The 23,213-nt window shown below is 42.4% G+C and overlaps 1 protein-coding gene across 1 annotated transcript in view; it reads right to left on the minus strand.

Moving 5' to 3' along the window:
• Window positions 1–1,287: 1,287 nt before the first annotated feature.
• The window catches only part of MYBBP1A (MYB binding protein 1a), a 65,457-nt gene continuing 43,531 nt past the window's right edge, over window positions 1,288–23,213 (minus strand). The window contains exons 19-27 of the mRNA XM_066577039.1: window positions 21,504–21,661; window positions 17,568–17,702; window positions 17,299–17,395; window positions 15,082–15,213; window positions 13,061–13,129; window positions 10,190–10,303; window positions 9,739–9,840; window positions 3,213–3,337; window positions 1,288–1,984 (exon numbers count right to left, since the gene is read on the minus strand). Coding sequence (XP_066433136.1) covers window positions 1,606–1,984; window positions 3,213–3,337; window positions 9,739–9,840; window positions 10,190–10,303; window positions 13,061–13,129; window positions 15,082–15,213; window positions 17,299–17,395; window positions 17,568–17,702; window positions 21,504–21,661 — 1,311 coding nt within the window. The 3' untranslated portion in view covers window positions 1,288–1,605. The remainder of the gene's footprint in view (window positions 1,985–3,212; window positions 3,338–9,738; window positions 9,841–10,189; window positions 10,304–13,060; window positions 13,130–15,081; window positions 15,214–17,298; window positions 17,396–17,567; window positions 17,703–21,503; window positions 21,662–23,213) is intronic.

The following is a 23,213-nucleotide window of genomic DNA, read 5'->3' on the forward strand; positions in this document are numbered from 1 at the left end:
CCCAATATCACACTTGCCAACGTGCAATTTCCCCACAGATGTGAAACCGCCTATCACTACTTTGGGGAGGTAGAAATCCTCTGCCGCAGCTTATAGCCTCAGCAGAGGATCGCAGGTTGTTTCCCATTGTTTTCAATAGAAAAACATTGCATCATACGCTGTGCAATGCTTTGCCGGGCCCACTGAAAACAAGGGCAATGTAAGGCGTTCTGAGGGAATGCCCAAAGTTAGGAGATGCCGAGATTTTCTTAACCATGTGAAAATATATATTAGTTCAACAAGCAGAATAATCACTGCATTCAGTATATTGTACAGGCTATTACTGATGCAGTGCTACCAATTTTTTTAAATTAAATTTTCTTTATAAAAATAGATTAAGTAAGCAAGGAATGAGATTCTTTTTTTTTTTACTTGAAAACTCCCCCCACTCCGCTTTACAGATGTTTTTTCCCTAAGTTCTGCTCATACAATACACTGCAATACTTCTGTATTGTCATGTATATTACAATTGCTGTATATTTAAAAGCTATGACAGGACAGGATGAATCACCCCGAGAGGTTGAAAGGAGTTGTCCAAGTGTGTGTGTGTGCATGATTCAGAGAAGATAGAGAGATAGATAGATTTTTATATATTTTTTTTTTTTAAACCTGCTGCTGGCCATTTGTCAAAACAACAAAGGACGCTACGCTCACCTCACTTCTAGCCTGGGGAAAGCATGTACCAGCTCCCACTACAGATCCCAGTCTCTGCCAGCAGCGGTAGTCAGGTGATCGCTGCAGCCAATCAGAATGCGCAGCATTAACATTACTGTACCCAGGATGTGTGCACTTGTGCCAGTTGAATGGTAGGTAAACTTCTGGCCTCCGATTGGCTACTGTAGTCACCTGACATCTACTGTCGGCAGAGACCAGGATTGTTGCAGAAGCTGATATACATTTTCTCCGGAGGAAAACAAAGGAGAGTAAAGCATCTTGTTATTGTGGCACATGGCCAGCTGGTTAAGTTTTTTTTTCTTTAACTTGGACAATCCCTCTAAAATAGGTAGAATTTGAGATAATCCTGATCCCAGCTGTTCGTTTGAGGTGCAACAGTATGTCTAATACAGCTGGCACTTGCAAAGGAAAATGTGGGTACAGTTCCTGAGGTCATGCCAGCGTTGCACCGTAAGATGCAGCGACTTGCAACAACTGCGTTGCGATTAGATAAATGTAAGCAATTAACTACATAGCAGCCACGACGGACAGGAAGACGCTGCACAGTAAATAAGAAATACGTGCATAACTAGCCAGTGTTTAAAACCGACGGTTTTACTAAAAGTCAGGCAGTAAAAATACAGCTTTCATTATTGTATGGTACAATGTTTTCTATGAGGCGCAGGCTGTTGATATATTGGACGTTAGCTTACAGCCGTCACCCTCGCCCCATCATACATTCACAGGATTTCATGGTAACGATGAGCAGCTTCAGAATGCACAACTGCCAAATAATGGATAAACTTTCTTTCCTTGATCCATCTTAGAATTTTACAAACCAGTATTTAAAAACCAACAAGGTCCACATGAACGTCTGCTCATCAAGCGCACACAATGAAACTTGATGGACTTCTAACTTTTTATTGCCTTCTTTCCCTTCTTCTTGCCGTTCTCTGGTGTTGTGGCTTTCCAATTTTGCTTGTCTTCTGCATTATGTTTTGCTTTCTTACTTGGAGCCCCTGCTTTGTTCTCCTGAGCTCCACCTTCTGGTAGTTCCAACTTTCTTTTCTTCTTGTTCTTCTTTCTCTTAGATTTGGTATCTCCTTGCTTTTCTGAGACCTCCACTTTGTCCTCTCCGCCATTGGACTTTTGCTCTTCTGCAGGTTTGGTCTTCTTCCTGTTTTTGCGTTTCTTGGTCTCTGGCAAGAAGCCTTTTTTCTTTTTCTTTAGAGTGTTATTCATTTCTGGAGCAACATCAGGGACAGAGTTTGTCTTCTCTTTTTTTGGACGTCTAGAATAAATTTTTTATAAATAAAGTTAGTTTTAAAAATCACACTGACATCACATTTGAATAGAATGTGTCACCAAAAAACTCATCTATGCATTGTGACAACTTGGGGGGTGTTGGTTAATCTGATCGCCATCTTTCCTTCACTAGATGGGTGGCAGCACACCAGAAAATTACGTCCATGTCAGAAATTTAGTAAAATTTGGCAAATGAGCCCTTTATTGCAGATTAGCAGTAATCATACAGTCTTCACACTGTTGTTAATTGACACAGTGTACATGATACAAAGACGAATCTGGCCTTCTGGCTGCTAAATAACGTAAGCTTTTTAACTCTGTCTACCATATAGGCCTTGTGGCTTAACACATAGCACCACAATGTCCATATACAATACCAATCCAGGATGTTAGCCTAGGGGGCGTCCTTCCCTGTCAGCTTCTTGGCTTTCCCAGCCAGCACGAAGCGCTCAGCAGTGGACCATGGCTTGCTCTGTGATGGACACTGAGCTCAGAAAGTCATGAGCATTTCTGCCCTGCAGCAACACCACCCCAGGTGTTGGCCAATTAATTAGGAAAAAAAAACCTTCTGTGCTGGAGATTTCCTTTCAAAACCTGTTCTCAAGTCCCCTTATACTATAGTACTTCTAGTACTGCAATTCTACAGCATTTAGATCAGTGTTTCGCAAACTCCGGTCCTCAGGGACCCCCAACAGGTCATGTTTTCAGGATATCCTATGGTAAGAACACCTGTGGTAATATCTGAGGCACCGACAATAATTACATCACCTGTGTAATACTGGGGAAATCCAGAAAACATGACCTGTTGGGGTCCCTGGGGACTGGAGTTTGAGAACCACTGATTTAAACCGACATGTTTAGAAAATATAATAACTTGTACCATAATGGTCAGACAGCTCCTACCTAACCTACAGAACGTAGAATGGTGGCATATGAAGGCCATACATGACTGCAGGCTCAAACTACACAGGGTTTGTTTGAAGTCATAGAGACACATTTGTCAATATAGGCATCCTATGCATAAAGCAGTAGATTTTTTTTTTAATGAAGACTGGTTGGTTTCACTTTTTTTATTTTTATTTTTTTTAACCTCAGATGCACTGAAATAATTAAAAATGGCTGCAGAGGTGCATATTTATTTAATAAAGCTTTTAAAATAGCATTAGCTACTATGATACATACTTTTAAAGTAGATGAAAAATAAATATACATACGCAAATCCCAGTAAGATCATGACATTCCAGTATATGTCTTCTAGTCGCACAGATTTCCCAAATCCCTCTTTCTGATTTAATGCCTGGAGGACTGTAGAGAGCTCATCCAGGGCAATATCCAGTTTCTGCAATGTAATTACATTCATTTAGGAGATTACAGCTAGTGGCAGTTCAAGAAAAAAAATGCAACACATTCTAATAAATATGAAAGCCACTTGACTAGTGTTTTAATTAACCGTACAATTTACTCTTGGTTACAGTTTATTAGCTTCCCTACAAAGGCTGCTCAAACCCTCATGGACATTACGAATCACCGCATTATTTTATATATGTGCATTGGGCATTCATTTATTGCAGCTTTCAATGTGGCCAGTGCAGAAGAATAGTCATTCTGAATCAGTGAACAGCATCTACAGTGGGTGATTCATCGAGTCAGAGCAACAGGACACTTTCCTAATGCTACTGCTTCATTCTACAATAGTCAGATCAGCACATATGGGGCATTGCTGGCATATCATAACATTATTCCATCGGTGATTTTGGTGACACAACTGCTTTACTGAAATGATATAGAAAATTCCCTGTTTTAACCCATTAAGGACATGGCCCTTTTGTTTTCCATTTTCTGTTATTCCTCTCCCCTTTTAAAAAATTCTGCCGTCTTTGAGTGTGTTTTGTTTATACTGTGCTTACACTCCAAGAAAAATGACATAATTTTATTCTATGGGTCAGTACAATTACTACGATACCAAACTTGTACAGTTTTTTTTTTGCTGTACAATTTGTTTTCCCCCAAAAGATATTTAAAGAGGTTTTCCAGTGAAATACTATTGATGACCCATCCTGATGATAGGTCATCAATAGTTGATCGGAAGGGGTCTATTGCTCGGGACCCCAACCGATCAGCTGAGCAGGCACATGCTGTCAGCACCGAAATAACACAGAGGTCAGAGAAGAAATCAATGGGAGCCGTGCCTCTAGTTACAAGCACCAAACTGCCGGCCACTTGTAACTGCAGGCACAGCTCTCATTGAAAACAATGAGAGCCGTGCCTGCAGTTACAAGAGTCGGCCACTACACAGAGGTTGGTGTGGCAGCTTCCGCTCTGACCTCTGTGTTATTGTGGCACTGACAACATACACACACTCAGCTGAGCAACTGGGGTCAGTTGCCCCACGACCGATCAATTATTGATGACCTATCCTGATTGGTCATCAATAGAATTTCTCTGGAAAACCCCTTTAATTGTTTTGCAATAACTTAATTTTTTCGTCAACATAGTCCTGCGTGGGCTCATTTTGTGCGGTACGTCCTGTTTCCGTTGGTACAATTTCTGCATACATACGACTTTTTAATCACTTTTTATTACATCTTTTACTTGGAGACGGGGTGACCAAAAAAAGGCACAATCCTGGCGGTCTTTTTTTTTTCTAACAACATTCACTGAGCGGGGTAAATAATGTGTTACTTTGATAGATCGGACTTTTACGAACGCAATGATCACAAATATTTTACTTTTTTTATTTAGATTTTATTATAAACATGGCAAAAGTTTTTCCCTTTAATTTTTATTACTTTTTATTATTTTTAAAACTTTTTACTTTTTCTATTTTAGTCCCCAGAGGGAACAAGAACTTGCGATTTTTTCATCGCTCCTGCAGTATAAAGTAATGCCATAAGTACGGCTTTATAGGCATTCTGCTATGACAGCCCTGGGACGCCTGAACATCGGTCGGGGGATTTGAATGCCGCTGTCAGAATTGACAGCAGCATTTAAAGGGTTAACACTCAGCATGTTGTGGGTGGGTAGAGCGCAGCACGGCCCACTTGCATGATTTGGAACTTGGCTCCAAGTTAAACTTCAAAGTACATTTATTCTGCAATATGGCAGCATTTCAGAAACACACACCCATGTGGGCAACAGGCATCCCTCCCCCAGTTCAGGTTGCCCATGGTTTGGACAGCATGAACCAAATGATAGAATCCCTTTAAGCAATTTCCTAATGTATTTTTGTAGATTCAACAAATGTGAAACTCTGGTTTAAGTGGTTGAATATCCCCCCATATCACAGAACCAGAGATTCTGGGAGTAAAATCTTAGACAACTGAATTAGAAAATTCAGCAGCAGGCACAGACTCATCAAAGTCCGATGAGCAGTAGGAACTGCCCAAGCAGAGAGCAGGCAGAGCGTATCAAACCAAGACAGCCACTCTCCAGGGAATGCAGTTTCTGCTCAAAACTGTGAAAAAAGCTTTTGACACCAAGGACAAGAAAAGACAGAGAAACCACACAAGATGCTGATAAGTGTCTTAGCATCCTGGTTATATGTGGTCATTCGCCCTACAACCGCAAAAAAGTCCTTAAACTTAAAGGAGATGTCTCGAGGAAGCAGTTAAATTTTTTTTTGGCCCAGTCCCCCCCATTAAGTACACATTACTAAGCCCCCCTGTAAATGACATTTCTAGCTGGTTCGTACTTACCGTTCCAGCGTTTCAGCAACTTATAAAAGTTTCCTCAAGATGGCCGCCGGCTCTTTCCCCGTCGCTCGCTGCAGCCCGACGTGCGCGCTCCCGAGACGCCGCCAGCTGTGTCACCATGGCAACCGGACGCATCGCAGCCGCCGACCAGACGCCCCGCAGCCGCCGACCAGACGCCCACCGCCAGGCAGCAGGTAAGGCGCTAGCCCCCGGCTCCCCAGCGCTAGACCCTCAGCCCAGGTGAAGGCCCCGGAGCCCAGCGCTAGTTCCCCCGGCCTAGCGGCAGCCCCCCCCCCCCCGGCCTAGCGACAGCCCCCCCCCCCGGCCTAGCGACAGCCCCCCCCCCGGCCTAGCGACAGCCCCCCCATCGCAGCGGCAGCCCCCCCCCGGCCTAGCGACAGCCCCCCCATCGCAGCGACAGCCCCCCCCCCCCGGCCTAGCGACAGCCCCCCCCGGCCTAGCGGCAGCCCCCCCATCGCAGCGACAGCCCCCCCCGGCCTAGCGACAGCCCCCCCCCATCGCAGCGACAGGCCCCCCCGGCCTAGCGACAGCCCCCCCCCCATCGCAGCGACAGCCCCCCCCGGCCTAGCGACAGCCCCCCCATCGCAGCGACAGCCCCCCCCCCGGCCTAGCGGCAGCCCCCCCCCCCCCCCCCCCGGCCTAGCGCTAGTTCCCCCATCACAGCGGCAGCCCCCCCCCCCCCCCCCCCCGGCGCAGCGGCAGGCCCCCCCCCCCCTCCCCCGCCCCCCACAAATCACTTACCTGGGAGGCTTCTCGGGGCGGCTGGGCTGGGCTTCTCCGGGTTTCTCCGCTGGGCAGCTCCAGTTTCTGCACCTTCCTCTAACAGAGGAAGGTACAGAATGGCCGCTGCAGCGCACTCCCGAGCAGTGACAGCTCGTCTGCGCATGCGCAGAAGAGCTGTAGCGGGGAGCACACTGAAGCGGCTCGTGCTGAATTGAGAAGACCGGACTGCGCAAGCGCGTCTAAAAAAGCAAGCTGCCAGCGAATTTAGACGGAACCATGGAGACGAGGACGCTAGCAACGGAGCATGTAAGTGGAATAACTTCTGTATGGCTCATATTTAATGCACAATGTATATTACAAAGTGCATTAATATGGCCATACGGAAGTGTATAACCCCACTTGGTTTCGCGAGACCACCCCTTTAAGAGTTCCCATCGGAATCCAGAGTTATAAACAAACTTTGTGCACATGTTTAACCCCTTAAATGAAACCTCATGCACTTTACACTCCGCTTATTGAGAACAACATAAAGAAGTAAAAGAGATGCCGATTTCAGTCTGTCACTTATGGGTTAATGTGCAGGGGTTTTTAAGAACTTAGGATAACTTTACATGGGATGACTGATGGGTGCAAGAGTTTCCGACAGCCGCTCCAACAACTATCGCGCCAGTGCTTTCACACAGCAGCAATAATCGTATAATGAATGGAGGTGGATCTCTTCCAGCGTTCACTCACAGTGAACAGGCAGTTGTTCATGAATGAACGACTGCGTATTTACACTGAGCAGCAGTCGCTCATTAGTCACTTTATTTCAGTGAGCTGAAAGGAAGCAACTAGCAATGAATGAGCGATTTCTCGCTCGGTACCTTGTTGAGTCCCATGTTTATATGGGACAACCATCGCTGAAAAATCACTTATTCAAGCAACTTCTTACCCGACAGTTGTCCCAAGTAAAGCCAACGTTACACGTTGCTTCCATAGTTCATGGCAAGAGAGGGGTCTAGTTTATCCATAAGGTGTCGCTAGCCTGTCCACCCACGGCGATTGACAGTTTTCCGGCTATTACACTGCATACTGAGAAAACAATCAATCAAATCACTCCAGGTTAGGCGGACTAGTGATAAATGGATAATCATGGGTAAACTGGACCGCTCGTTGCTGGGAGCTGCAAGAACAACATGTAAAGTACTTAAAAGCCAGTTTACATCACTTCACAGACCACTGAAGTCAGCACAGCCGCACTCTGTGAGAACACCATAAAAAACGTGACAAGTTCCCTTTAAGAACAAAGTGAATATTTTAGATCTGTTTTACCTCATGATGTTCTAAAAGCCCTATTTTTTCATTTAGATGCATTTGGAGACTTGATTTTGAGGACATATTGACTCATTTCCAGGTACATATCCTAGCATTTAAGTTTTATACCTTTTTGGAGGGTATGCAAACAGCTCAAATATGTATAGCTTTCATGTTTGATCTCTGTTAAATCAATAAATGCTAAATGTATGGAACAAAAAGGTGTTTATTCTTCATTTTGTCTTTTTCTCTGTCCAGACTGAGGATTTTTACTTCTGACTGTATCTTAAATAGTACATAGGAATATCTCTGTATTGCAGTATATTAGTGCCTCCAAGTTAAAAAAAAAAAGGGAAATTGATTTGTGGAAGTCATGGGGGCTCCTGATTGCTATATTTAAATGTTAACATCCATGACAGAGCTGTAGGGGTCAGCAATGGGAGGACAAAGGGAGTTAAACATTTGATTTATCCCACAGGTGAAAGCACAAACAATGTGGGATTAAAGCCTCTACTTCTGCAATCAATCAAAAGCAGGGCAAGTTGTCAACTGTTAAACACAGCTGGTAACCCGGAGGTGGAGGGAGAAGTGTATTTTTAATCGCTTCTGCCTTCTCCTTTCCCGAATACACAGCGGTCAATGAGCACTATTTACTAAACAGTGAAAGCGGAAGTATAACTTCCACTACGCGAGCCAGCGGTCACATAACCGCCCAAATCCCCTGGCACAGCAGAGCTACTGGGTCCTAGCATACCCTGATCAGCTCTGCCAATGACTGATGACACTACAGGGGGAATGTTTTTCCCTGTAACTGGGGCTTCTATGGATGCCCCAGCTACAGAGGGAAAGTGTCAAATTAAAAAAAAAGACCATGTGAATGTCCCCCAGAGGTCTTATAGGTATCATGTGGGACATAGATAGTAAAAAAATAATTACATAAACAAAACAGAATAAAATAAAAATATATACATAAGAAAGAAAATAACCCAAAGCTGACGCCAACTCAGACAGTCGCCGTAATCCAAAACTATAGATATTATATATTAAATCGTCAGAAACAAAGCGAGGAGCCCATTCCCATACTTTAATTTTAGCGTAAATATACTAATTAAAATACAATAATAATGAATAAAAAAGTCATTTTTTCTTAGCTTTTTACTTTCAACTAAAAAAAAAAAAAAAGCAGTGAAAATAATATTTTAAAAAATAGCCCTATATGTCATGAAAAAAAACGCTGCAAAAATAATTTTGGTAGCTAAAGGAAAAAAAAAATAAGACAGTTAAATCACCAACGAGTAAAATCCGTAGAAAGTGTCTGGTCCTTAAGGTACAAAACAGCCTGGTCCTTAAGGGGTTAAAGATGGTGTTCAGCCTTAAACTACTGACGGCCTCTCCTAAGGATGGTTAATCAATAGTTCAATAAAGAGCTTTCCAGCCTCAAATTTACAGTGCTGAAAGTTTACAGTGCAGGATGCTAAGGGGTTAAACAGTTCACCATTTAATTGGGACTCTGGCTAGTTCACTCTAAACTGTGGTTTGCTTTTCTCTGCACTAGTCACATTTCAATGGAGAAGAAAAGCATTACATCTTCCTCCCAAATCTGAACCACACTGGGAACTCCAAGACATACATGATTAACGGAAGAGGGAGACACAAGAACCACCAACTTCCAACCCATGGAGCCGTAGTCTTCTGTCTATACATTAATATGAAAGGTTAGATAATTTAGCTCAGTAGATGCTGGATTGTCACATGAACCTTCTTCCAACAACTGATAAAGCACAGATATTGGAAAGAATGAGACAGATGGAGATTTAGAGATCTCAAAGCTAGAAGCCAAAAGGTGTGTAACGCCGTCCAGTCTTGCAGTATGTGAACGTGCACCTATGGAGATTTTAGTTCTAATAAAGAGACATACAAGCCTTATCTGAAATGAATGGGAAGACAAACTGATCGCTACAGAAATGTCATAGAACAGACTGTTTAGACTTCATCGATCGCTACATACCTGTTTTTTAATAATTCTAATAAGATGATTCAACAGATCAAAACAATTTTTGAGTTTCTGCTGGTCGACTTTGATTTTAATCTCATCCATAGTTTTTAGCGTCTGCAGACAAAGGACAAAGTCATTGTAATAACAAGAGTTACACCACAAGTACATGAATGTCATTGACACACGAACATTAAATTAATACATTATATTCTCTTACAAAGGAGTTTCCTGGTTTGGACAACCCCTACTTGTTAAGAGAGTCCGTTGACAATAAGATGATCAGAAGGTGTCGTTGACCCAGGATCAAAGAAGGATAACTAATGTAATGTATCTACACAGTAACAACTGTTGATGTGGGTTATAGCTATATGTAAAAGGGTAAAATGATGTTCATAGGTTGGCAAATACATTAAATTATCTCTATTAACACCTTTTGCATTCCCTATAGAAAGCCCATACTTACCTCTGTAACCTGGGTCACTCCCTCCTTGATGAGATCCTGCCATTCAGGTGGTGAGAGGGACTTGCTTAGACTTGGGTTCTGCAGAGATTTCAGAAGAAGACCACATGCTTGTGCCTATGGTTAAAAAAGGATCATTTTAACCTCCGCCATTATTTCTGGCTATGAATAAAAACACTCAAGTGTTGTATTTGTGGCCGATTAGCAAGACCACAGCTGTAGAGAACACAGGCAGCTACGTAAGCAAAGACAAATGAAATGCAAGTATACGGAAGTAGTGGGGATGCAGGTTAGTCGAAGCGTCAAATCATTTTTAACCTGTGTTGGTCGCCTACTATTGCCACTTACCAGTGCCAAATGTGTCTGTTTTACCTGGCAAAATATACAAGTCCATACAAGCTAGATACACATAATAAAATATGGCTACCATATAGCATTGTTAACAGTCCACGCTTGTCTTATGACAATACCTTGCGTTTTCAGTTGCGTGTGCTCTAGGACACGGGAACATTGTGCAGATTCAGTTTACCATTCACATCAACATGCTTAAAAACTATATATAGATACAGCTGCCACTATACAAGAAGGTTGCAAGGCAGATATTGATGTAAATGGCAATTTAAATGGTGTCCCTATGACAACACTGAACTGAAAGAACTAAAAACAGGAATTGTCATAAGCTCATGGAATAGCAGCTGCCGACTTTGTTCTTATAACTTCAAGCAGTTGGCAAGTCACCCATGTAAAAACTGACATTTTTCAGAAATAGAAAGGACCTTTTATAGGTTTCTCCAGACAATGGACAGAGTTTGCATTAATGCTGTTATTACAAGCAGCAGCGGGATGCCTAAGGGTCTCCCTCTAAGGCTCCAAACGAAAAAAGGGTACACCTGAGGCGCCGAGAGTATACCTACCGGCTATGTATATGTTGAACTGTTGCTATAGTTTTAACACAGTATGCTGCATATTTATACGGTTAAATATTAATAAAATAGTTTAAACCTAAACTACATGCAGGGGTACTAAAGGTGAGGGTATGGGGAGTCTGAGTAGCTGCTTTTATACTCACCGTGGGCTCTGTTCCTGCACTGTGTCACCAAGAGCTCAGCACACGAACACAGTGTGACTCTTTACATATGGCTATGTACACGTGCTCTTTGATTGATCTCTACGGGAGATGCAAACACAGAGCCTTCTGACAGAGTCACGCTGTCTGCTAGTGCTGATTTCTTAGCGGGCATAATGCTGGAACAGGGGACCTGGGGAGCATAAAGTAGCAGCTCCCTGGAACACCTGTTCCCTTACCTTTGAGCCCCATATCGAAGTTTATGGGGCTCAAAAGATGCTGGCAGGTTCCCTTTACAACATACCGGTCTCAGGTGACTTTTTGAAATAAGCTGCCATGTGTAAATGAAGAACATTTCTGCTTATTATGACTTGTATTTGGAGTTTTTCCTCTCTGCAGGCTCCATCTTTAATTGAGGGCCTTCCCTGACCTGGTGGGTGGAGACTAGCTGCTATGAGGTTTCCCTTACACTGCACACATAGGAGAGTAGGATATCTTCTTTCTCTCTTTGTAGCACCCCCTCATAAGTACCAGCATTGTGGAGGACAATGCGCAGAAGTACTGAGAAGTGTAGTTGTGATTGGAGCACTGTGGCGAGTTAGAAAACTTAGAGTAGTATCGTCCGTGTGCCTCTCCCTCACTCTGTAGTTGCTTCCTTCTACTCCATTACACTCTCTATAGACATCTACATTAAGTGCAGCATGTAACATGATCACTCATTACGCCGAAAATCCGTCATTGCCTCTCAATACTGATTTACAGTAAATGGAGTGAATAATGAAGTGCAGGAGTCAGGGGCAGGAGAAATGGTGCCTCATAAGTAGAGAAAAGGCATTTCACTTTAATATGATTTATGCCTATTTAAGGTTGGTTTTAAACACACAGCATTCTTAAGAAAAATTACACTTTTTTGCAACTTTTCTTCCAGCTTTTTTTCGCATCAATCGCTACAGACAGTGGTTAGCTGTAGGGCAATACGGAAATAGAAAACATACTACACACAGTGTTTTTTCATGTACTTTCACTTCACTTTTGTTGCTTTTTTTGGACACGTGGCATCTTTCTCTTATTCAAAAACGTGGCATGATCTAGGTAGGACTTTTTAATCAGATCTATTCCCATAAGCTTCTCTAGAGGACTGGAAAAAAGCAAGTATAAAATGTGTGGTAAAAAGCTATTACAAGCTAAACGCCTCCACAAAAAGCCTCTGTGAAACAAGCCCAATTGTTTACTTTGCAGACCCATTTTCAAAACCTGTGCTGAAGATTATGTCAGACCACTCAACCGGATTCTGTCATCAGATTTTGCTGCCCAAGCCACGGGCAGGGTGAACCTGAGATAGAGAAGCCTATTGCCCCCAAAAGTGCTGCAGTGTTTCAGAATAAATGCACTTTGAAGTTTGACTCTGAGCTGAGCACTGCTCATCACCGCCCACTGCCTGAGGACTGACAGCTTATCTCCTTATACACAAACAGGGAGATAAGCTGTAGGTCCACATACAACAGGCAGGGAGAGGCTGGGATGGCCTGCCCCGTGACTCAGAGCTCAGCTCAGAGTCAAACTTTAAAGTGCATTTATACTAAAAACGCTACAGCATTTCAGAATAAGGCATTCAAAGGGGCTATAGGCTTCTATGTCTCTGGTTCATGCTGCCCATGGTTTGGGTAGCATGAATCTGATGACAGAATCCCTTTAAAGGTCTTGAATGCCAGTGTTGAAGACTATAGGAACCATTTTGTAATTAATGCATTTCTGTATTTAGCATTAAGCTACATTTTCCCTTCTAAATACACAACATGCTTACTTACCTGTTGATGCTGCCGAGCACCATCTTTAACAGACTTCATTATAATGGGCAAAAGTGGCTTGCAAATAAACTGTGATGGAACAAACCAGAAAATGAAGAGTCAAAAACCACCAAAAGGAAAAAGACTTTAGAATACTAGCAGAAAGCAACAACTGTCTTGATACTGTATGTAAATGAAAACATCTATGATCTACTACTGAACACATCAACACAATGTTGGGAAAAATCAGGGAAATAGCGCCCCCTGCAGGACATGTCTAAAGATAGCTCTTTTTAAATAGTATATAGGTCTCGGACATCCATAAGTGCAGAGCGCTGGTCCTAGTGACCAGTTAGTCCACAATGGACCCGGTATGAAATGAACACAAGAATGATAAAAAAAAAAAAGCATGTGTTGGACAGTGCCTCGGGGAATGTACAGTGATGAATATAGTTAGGAATAAAAATAAAAAAAACACTTACTCCACAGAGGGTTTTTTTTCTTAAAAAAAAAAAAAAATAAGGATTTCTCTCGCTCCGGGAGTTCCTTCAATAAATCAGATGCGTTCATTAATCCAATGTGGAGATAAAATTCCATAGTTTATTGAAGCATTCAGGTACAGACAAATATAAAGGGGCAATATAAAGGTAAACAGACTGTTGGCTGGCAATGAGTTTCAGAGGTATTAACAGGGACCCCCATTCTCAAGCCCTATGATTAGAGGCAAGTGTGGGAAACTAATCATATGGTTTGAGAACGGGGGACCCCCGTCGATACTCCCAAAATGCGTTGCCAGCCGACAGTCCATTTACCTTTATATTTCTCTGTGCATGAACGCTTTAATAGACTGTGGGTTCATTTATCTCCGCGCATCTTACTATTAATTGGATAAACTCTTGGACTAAGAGGGATACGTTTTTCCAAAAAACCTCCCAATCAGTGAAGTCTATTATTCTCCGCTGTCCAACGCTCATTTTTCTCTGATTCTTGTGATCACTGAACACATCAAATTATGCACAGCGCTTAGAAGGGATTGTGACAAGAGCACAAACCCTCTTCATATTCCCTATTAGAGCACATGATCCTCACAGAGCGGGATCCCCTCGAAATGAGATCCACTCAATCAGAGCGGCTCCTGTGGCATCCTATTATTATAGGACGAGGACTCATGTGATTGGACATCTCCAATGCACTGTATCTGGCAAAATCAGCGGATTGCGCATTTAGTGAGGGTTTGTGCATCTTGGCATCTAAGGTCAAGTACACATGACGCAACTTGATGCGGAATCTACGGCTTATTTGTGTCCAGATTTTTTTTATTCTATTCAAATCCCCATCATATATTTTTCTCACACGGATTATATTGTCTGACATCACCCTTAGGCCCCCTGTCTACGGGCAATGCGGTATCCCACGGCGGGAGCCACAGACGAATCTCCGCCGGTCAGCCTAATCTAATAGGCTGACCGCGGAGATTCGGCACAATTCGCAGCATGCTATGAATTGCCCACTGCGAGCAGAGAATCGCAATGATTTCCCGCTCGTGGACAGGGGGCCGGCGCTTTCCATAACAACGCTATGGAAAGCTTCAGCCAGCGTGATTCGGCGAAATCCCGCCCGTGGACCGGGGGCTTTAATCATTGGGTTTTTAAAACTTTCTCTATGCCCTATTCGTACATATGGATACCATACAGGAAGGTTGACCATTGCAAATCCCCTTCACGTTCCAGCACAGACAGTTCCTAATTATCAGCAACTCCCACTTGGCTTGACCTGGCCTAAATATTTATTACAAGGATGGCCACTCATTTAAAATACTTTCTATGTAATATTGTAGTGGCTGGCCAACATGTCAGCTCAGATGTCTGCTGGGTCAACATTTCAAGAAATGGTTGGCATGATGAAAAAAACCCTTGATGAAGAGCTGTGCTTTACTCTTTAGAGTTCTTGGGACTAATTACTGTTTTAATAAAATTACTAAAGACATGAAAAACCCATCTAGAAAAAAAAACCAATTCTTTCCACAATCTAAAAGAACTCACTGAAAACCGAGAGAAGAGGTCTAGAAACATTGCTGAGGTCAGAGGGCTGTTTCTCTTGGTCATGAATCCCTGCAATGCTTCTCCATAAAGGAGGGTGACTCTCTGAAGATTCAGGAAGCCGAGACAGTCAGCCTGGGGAGGAGACAGAAGATGAGAATGTTAGGGCATGTGATGCAATGCTAGGAGAGTGCTTTAGTCACATTTCATTAGGCTGATACGGTAGAGCTTTTATGGTGAATAAGTATCCTGCTCATTAGTACAGACTACAATAGTGGAATGTAATTGATGAGCCTTTAAAATTATTCCCTTATTCCAGACATTCATTAATAAGGCATTATCAAAGGAAGGCGGCTAAAAGACAGTACACCTCAAATAAAAACACAGCCCACTAAGAAACTGTGCATGTAAGCTTAACTCGTTAACGCTATATGATATAAGTTTTACGCCCTGGCTGCGTTGTACTCAAAGCACCAGGATGTAAACTTACGTCATGTGGATGGCGCGTCATCCAGCAGTGGGAGCTGGCTGTTATCGATAGCCGGCCTTCCACTGCCACACTAAAGATCGATGATCTCTGCTGATAAGCACTTCCATGCCACGATCTATGTAGATTGCAGCATTTAAAGGGTTCACATCATCAGTCCTCCAGCTAGTGTCCCAACATTAAAAAAAACAAAAACACACAAAAATAATAATAATTAAACAAAATGTACCCAAAATGGTACCAATAAAAACTGTCAGCTTGTCACAGGGGAAAAAAAAAAAACAAGCCCTCCCAGAGTTCCATCCATGGACAAATAAAAAAAAAAGCTATAAATGCATCGATGTAGAAAAAAAAAATTTTAAAAAAGGAAAAAAAATAAAAAGGGGGTTTTATTGTGCGGAAATGGAAAAACCTACAATAAAATTTTTCTATTGTATTCGTACAGACCCGCAGAAAAAAAATGTATAATTTCACTTATACTTCATGATTGACCCTGTAAAAAAAATAAATAAAAAACAGCAGAATTGATGCGTTTTCTCTCTCTGCGCTTAAAAAAACTTACTATAATTTTTACAGTACATTATATGTATCTAAAAATGGTACCAATAAAAGCGACAGCCATATGAGGACTTGCTTTTTGCGTGGCAATGTCAATGGAAAAATAAAAAAGTAATGGCTTTTGAAAAGTGGAGATGAAAATGCTCAAAAAAAAAAAATAAAACATCATTGCATCCCTTGAGTCAAAATAGGCCATGACCTTAAGGGGTTAAAGTGGAACTATGTTTAAAGGCAGACTTCTCTACAGTTACTGAACACAGCTTGCCCGTTTGCCTTGACTTTCTCTACGAACACTTAAAGGGAACCTATCAGCAGATTTTAGTAATGTAAGCCAAGAGCAGCGCTGTCATACTGGGAGGGCTCAATTTTCCTTTTCGCTAACCTGATAAAAGTATACCTCAGTAACTGGAGTTCAGAGTCTTCCCACGCCGTACCTAAAGGAGACAGAACGGTCCAGTAGTTGCATCGAACCAGCTCTTCTAGCAGCTTGTTCGTCCTAACAGTCCACTCCTCCCACCTCCTCAGCAGACGCCTGCGCAGATGGGCAACGTGAATCTGTCCACAAAAGCAACAGTTCAACCGTGTATGCACTAGCTGAAGACTGTATGGTGCTCGACCGAGACTTGGCAGGGCTACTTGAAGGACACCTACTGCATCATCCATGTCTGAGGAGGTGCGAGGGGCAACATTTGAGGACGAAGAGAATGTCCAGTAAGCCCACCAGACTACTCTACCTCATTTACATATGGTGCAGGAGAACCTTGAACTCTAATTACTGAGGTATGCTTTTATTATCAGGTCAACCAGAAGGACTTTGGAAGCAGAGCACTGTCATTATTGCAGCGCTGCTCTTGGCTTACATTAGTAAAATTTTAGGTTTAGTGGTCCTTTATTAAACTGGTAAAGTAACATCTCGGAAGCTAAGCAAGGTCGGTCCTGGTTAGTACTTGGATGGGAGACCGCCTGGGAATACCAGGGCCTTTAATAACGGAAGGTGGCGAGTTCTCCTTCAATGGAAGTCTTCAAACAAAGGCTGGGCAAATATCTGTCGGGATGATTTAGTGATCCTGCATTGAGCAGGGGGTTGGACCCGATGAACCTGGAGGTTCCTTCCAACTCTACCATTCTATGAGTCTATGACCTGCTCCACGTTTATTGCATCACTTGTCATGCACCTGTGCAGAAGACTTTGTTTCACTGCCTTTCCTCTTCACCTCCTCTGGCTGCTCAGTATTACCGCCTCTCAGTACTTTGAATAGGTACAGTGTTGCACTGTCAAGAAAACAAATGATCCATTAATACTGACTCAAATACACTACACCGAGACAATCACTAGCTGCACTGCACCACTCCATCAACCTTAACATTCAGTCACATCAATATCAATCTTCTCCAATGGCAGCAGTAGTGTACTGGCAAATTGTGATTCACATTCTCATCTCACCTGAAACAATATAAGGCCACGGAAGAATCATTTTGTTTGCTGGCTCTTTTTAATAGTCTTTCCATCATATCATGCAAGTCATCCTTGAGCTCTGATACATCTTTACAGTACTTCTTGTTCTTGCATAAGTTATTCCTGTTGTAGCAGAAAAGGGGATAAATTATGACACTATTACAGCAGTGAGGAAAAACATTTAAGATTAAATCCCCATAATGAATAGAGGCCCATTTACATGCAAAGATAATCTTTCAAATGATTGAAAGATTTAGCAATCTTTTTGCATAAAGTGTTAGTGGACACTAATGTCAATTAACACTTTATCATCTTCATTTGCATGTAAACAGGCCACCAGGAACTGTTTGCAGAGCCCAGTTTATGACCAATTTCACACAGCTGCATTGTTCTCATTGGGGCTGCCAGACGAATACAATGTGATGATCTGACTCTAGTGAAGAAAACAGCATGCGGTCTATTGAGAGATACTTTATCTCTCTGCGGCTGAACAATGGATTTTAAGTTCACCTTAAAATCACCGTTCAGACGAAAAGTGCATGATGGCAGTGTTTACATGTAATGATTATCGTTCATTTACGGTTTGAAAGCATTTTGAACTATATAATCATTACGTGTAAATGGGCCTTTTAGTGTACAGGCAATGAATTGAAACTTCACATGCCTTTAGCAGAGTAAGGGGAGGACACCCCATGGGGTTTTCTTCCCCTTAAACTTTATATGCTTTTGAGAGTCATATTTGTCCAGAGTTCCCGACATGCTCCGGGTGTTTCCTAAAATACAAAAGCTATCAGTCACAGTAAAAATGTTATTGAAGGGAGATTTGATACTATAAGGCTGGGTTCACACAGGACTGAAATCCCGCAGAAATCTTATGGAATGACTGTACGGAAATACCGCAAGATTTCCAGAGGAGAAATGCAGCTCCAAAACCCGTGGCCTTGCGACCTGCATTCCGCTGCGAGCATCTCTTCCCAGAGAGGCCGCCACGGAAATGGGGAACTGACATGCCGCATCTTTGAATTCCGCGTGGCATGTCTATTTCGACGTGGCTTGGCCGCAGCAAGTGGATGTGATTTTTGCAAATCCCGTCCACTTTGCTGGCTAATCCTGGGATAAAAAGTTGCAGGCGCAATTTCCGTGCAGAAAGTCTGCACAGAAATTCCACGGTAATTATGCCCCGTGTGAACCCAGCCTAATGGTGCCGTTCTGGACTGCACTACTGATATAACAGGCATAGGATTTTTGGGGGAACCTGTTATTTAGAGGATTTCAAAATAGAAACAGGAAAAATCTAATCTTTGAAAATCTAAAAGACTGATGTGATCAATATTTTATCTACCTCTCCACTGCCACGGGCATTTCATATAAAAGTTAATGAAAAACACACACCAGTATATAAAGTGAATCCGCACTGCTGGGATATAGAAAGATATAGAAAAAAAATTAAACCGTCCACATAAGAACAAGCTGCAGATACACAGAAGGCTGATATACATGTATCCTTTAGTGAGTGTGTAGATCTATGCAAGTTCTGCTTGGCATGTAATGGAAACTGTTCTCTTTACTACTCCCTAAAATCAGATTTTTGCATTTGCTGTAAAAACTCTCTCTCATGTGGTTCATTGGGGGACACAGCCCAGGACCAGTGGGTATAGCTACTGCCACTAGGAGGCGGACACTAAGCAAGGAAAGTGTTAGCTCCTCCTACTGGCTAGATCCCTCCTGAAGGCACCAAGCTAACCAGTTTGTATGCAAGCGGTAGGAGCAGCAAGTAGGATAAAACCAGGCCGAATAACACTGAAAGAGAAAAATGTAAAGCGCAAACAATGCAAGCAAGCAAGCTCAGAACCATGTGAATGCTCAAGGAAGGGTAAAATGGTGAACAATATTTGCCCAAGCTTTGGGTGAGTGCAGTGTTCCTCAATGAACACCACAAGAAACATTTTACAGTACAAAAATCTGATATTCTCGCGGCATTCGTGGACACAGCCTAGGACCACGGGACGTTCCAGACCAGTCCCTCAAGGGTGGGAAGAGCAAATTAAAATGCATGCAGTCAGATTAAAGCCAACTGCAAGACTCTTCAATAGACATAGGCGTCAGTGGATCCAAAAGCATGTACCCGATAGAGACAAGTGTGCAGAGAAGCCTGACTAGCGGCTTTACACACCTGAAGAGCAGAGGCGCTGTTGCATAGTAACATAGTATGTAAGGCTGAATGAAGACAATGTCCATCTAGTTCAGCCTGTCTATCCTCCTTTGTTGATCCAGAGGAAGGCAAAAAACCCCAAGGCCAGAAGCCAATTAGCCCTTTCGGGGAAAAAAATCCTTCCCGACTCCCTACTGGCAATCAGACTGTTCCCTGGATCAACCCCTAATAGTTCCTACCTGCCTGTATACCCGGATTAACAATTAACCTAAGATTTATATCCTATAATGTCCTTCTTCTCCAGAAAGACATCAAGTCCCCTTTTAAACTCCTCTATGGATTTTGCCATCACCACTTCCTCAGGCAGAGAGTTCCACAGTCTAACTGCTCTTACAGTAAAGAATCCCCTTCTATGTTGGTGATGAAACCTACTTTCCTCTAATCGTCGCGGATGTCCTCTTGTTACCATCATGGTCCTGGGTGTAAACAGATCTTGGGAGAGATCCTTGTATTGTCCCCTCATGTACTTATACATAGTTATTTGGTCGCCTCTTAACCTTCTTTTTTCAAGAGTAAATAGTCCCAATTTGGATAGCCTCTCTGGGTATTCCAGTCCCGTCATTCCATGTATTAGTTTAGTTGCCCTTCTTTGAATCCCCTCAAGCACTGTGACATCTTTCCTGAGCACCGGTGACCAGAACTGTACACAGTATTCCATGTGGGGCCTGACAAGTGCCTTATATAATGGAAGGATAATGTTCTCATCCTTCGCCCCTATACCTCTTTTAATGCACCCCAAGACTTTATTTGCCTTTGCAGCGGCTGACTGGCATTGGTTACTCCAGTTTAGTCTATTATCCACTAATACCCCCAGATCCTTTTCCATATTACTTTTCCCCAGTGGTACCCCATTAAGTGAATACTGGTGACATCCGTTTCTCCCGCCCAAGAGGCACCAACCACCCAAGTAGTGTTCAGTGACATGGAAGAAAGGATCTGATAAGAATCTTAATACAATTTAGGCTTGAGAGTTCATCTAACATTATGCAGAGCCATGTACTATATAACCTACAACCAGAGCTTCCATACCTGAAGTCTGTCAAATTTACATAGCTTCATCTGCAAAGCAATTGGTTTGTTTCCCAGTATTTTTACCCAAACCAACAGCACACAAACAGAATTAAAAGGATAAGGATTGTTCTTTTTCACAGCCAACTGCTTAAAGTCAATGCAAATAAAACTGCCTCAACACATAGATGTCAATTACTTTATGCTAATGACAATTTGTGAAGACACTAGGGCAAGCACAAAGAGGATTAGTCGTGATGTATATAATTGCACGCTGACGCTAAGGCACAGCAGTCATGTCAATGAAGACAATGTCTTACATAATAATGTTCTAAAGGCATGGACGCAGATCGATGAGGGCAGCAATCGCCCTCCATCACATAGAAGTGACTAGAGTAGGTCATGTACACCACCGCTGTATTCACATGGGGAACTTGGGGCAGAAAGATATTGAGATTGATGCGGGTCCCAATGATTAGACCACCAGCAATCAGACATTTATCCCCTATCAGAGAATAAATGTCATTAGTGGGAAAACCGCTTAGATGGTAAAATACGGCAAAGTCTTTAATTGTTATATATATTTACATGTTAATTGCATGTCAGAATTTAATTGTTTTTGAGTGCAGCCCAACAAAACAAGATATATACAGAACATCCGTCTATCAATTGTTGCTGCAACTTTCATACAAATATGTACTTACATGAAAATATCAGCTGTTTTACGGAGGAAATCCTGCTCCAGCTGGCTGGACTCCGAGCTCATGCTCCGTTCTATTACAGAGATCAATGGCTCGATGACACTGAACACAAGCGGACTATCCGGCTGCTTTGTCACAAACACTTCAATCAAGTCCAAGACCTGTAGAGAAGTGGGGAACACATCTTGCATTATAACCATGCTCCTCAGGTAACCACTCATCAAGAGGGTTTTATAGCTAAGCAGGAATTAATACCGGGACACCTTAGAAGCCTTCCATGATAGAGAAACACAGTGCTGATCATGAAGAACAGAAACATTTAACCCTTTAAGGATGTGTCCCTCCCCACCGCCCACCTTTTTCATTTTCGGTTTTCCCTCCCCACTTTTAAAAAAAACATAACTTTTATTTATCTATACACGTCGCTGTATGAAGGTGTTTTTTTTTTGCGGGCTGAGTTGTATTTTTCAATGGTGCTATTTAATGTACCATATAATATACAGAAAAATCTGCCATCTTGGGCCAGGGGTCTTGCTTCTAGGGTGTAGACACTGCAGCAAAAACGACACACTGTATTCTATCGGTCAGTAAGATTACTATACCAAGTTTATACAGTTTTTTTGCTATACTACTTTTATTTTTTCCCAAAGATATATATATTTTTTTTTTTAACTTTCTGCCACCATGTTCTGACAACCATAAAGTTTTTAGCTTTCCGTTGACTTAGTTGTGCGAGGGCTGATATTTTTGCAGAACGTCCTGTAGTTTCTATTGATACCATTTTGGAGAACATATGACTTTTTGATTGTTTTCTATTACATTTTTTCTTGCAGACAGGGTGACTACAAAAGTGTAATTCTGGCGCAATTTTTTTTTTGTTCTCTGATGACGTTCACTGTGCGGGGTAAATGACGTGTTACTTTGCTAGATCGGAATTCTATGTATGTAACAATACAATATATATTTATTACACACTCATATATATTATATATATATTTTTTTACTTTGATTCTTTTATTAGTATGACAAAAGGGTTTTTTTCAAACGTCTTAACATTTTTTATTTGTTCTTGATAGGGAACATGAACTTGCGATTGTTTGATTGCTCCTGCAGTATGATGTAATGTCATAGCATTACATTATACTGCAATCTGACAAGCAATCTATTAAGCCACGCCACAGACATGGCTTGATAGGCAATCTGCTATGCCAACATTAGGGGGCCTTTCACAAGGCCCCCGGCAGCCATGGCAACCGCACGGCTCCCCACAATCTCATCACGGGGGTGCAGTGCAGTACCCGCGAACATTGATTGCGTCATTTAACTGCCTCTGTCAGAATTAATGGCGAGATTTAAAGGGTTAACCGCTCCGATCAGTGGCGCTGCTTATTGGAGCAGTTGCAGGTCGGTGTTAACTGTAAGAAACAACCGGCACCTGCATTGTATGGAGCAGGATCGACCCTAGATCCCCCTCCATACAAAATCCTAACCTCCAGAATCTCAATGTACGCCCTGTAACGTTAAGGGGTTAAGAAACCCCTTATTACACTCCGATATGGATCCTAGCATTAGAGATGAATAACATCAAATCACATCTGAGAAGAAAAAGGTTAGCAAAACTGTTACTTATATACAGAAGAAAAGCCAACACACTTGGTCTACACTGTTACACCCCATTAGCTGTAGTTCTGTTGCCATCCACTGGACATCAGA

This window comes from Eleutherodactylus coqui, chromosome 1 (assembly GCF_035609145.1).
Source record: "Eleutherodactylus coqui strain aEleCoq1 chromosome 1, aEleCoq1.hap1, whole genome shotgun sequence".
Classification (NCBI taxonomy): domain Eukaryota; kingdom Metazoa; phylum Chordata; class Amphibia; order Anura; family Eleutherodactylidae; genus Eleutherodactylus; species Eleutherodactylus coqui.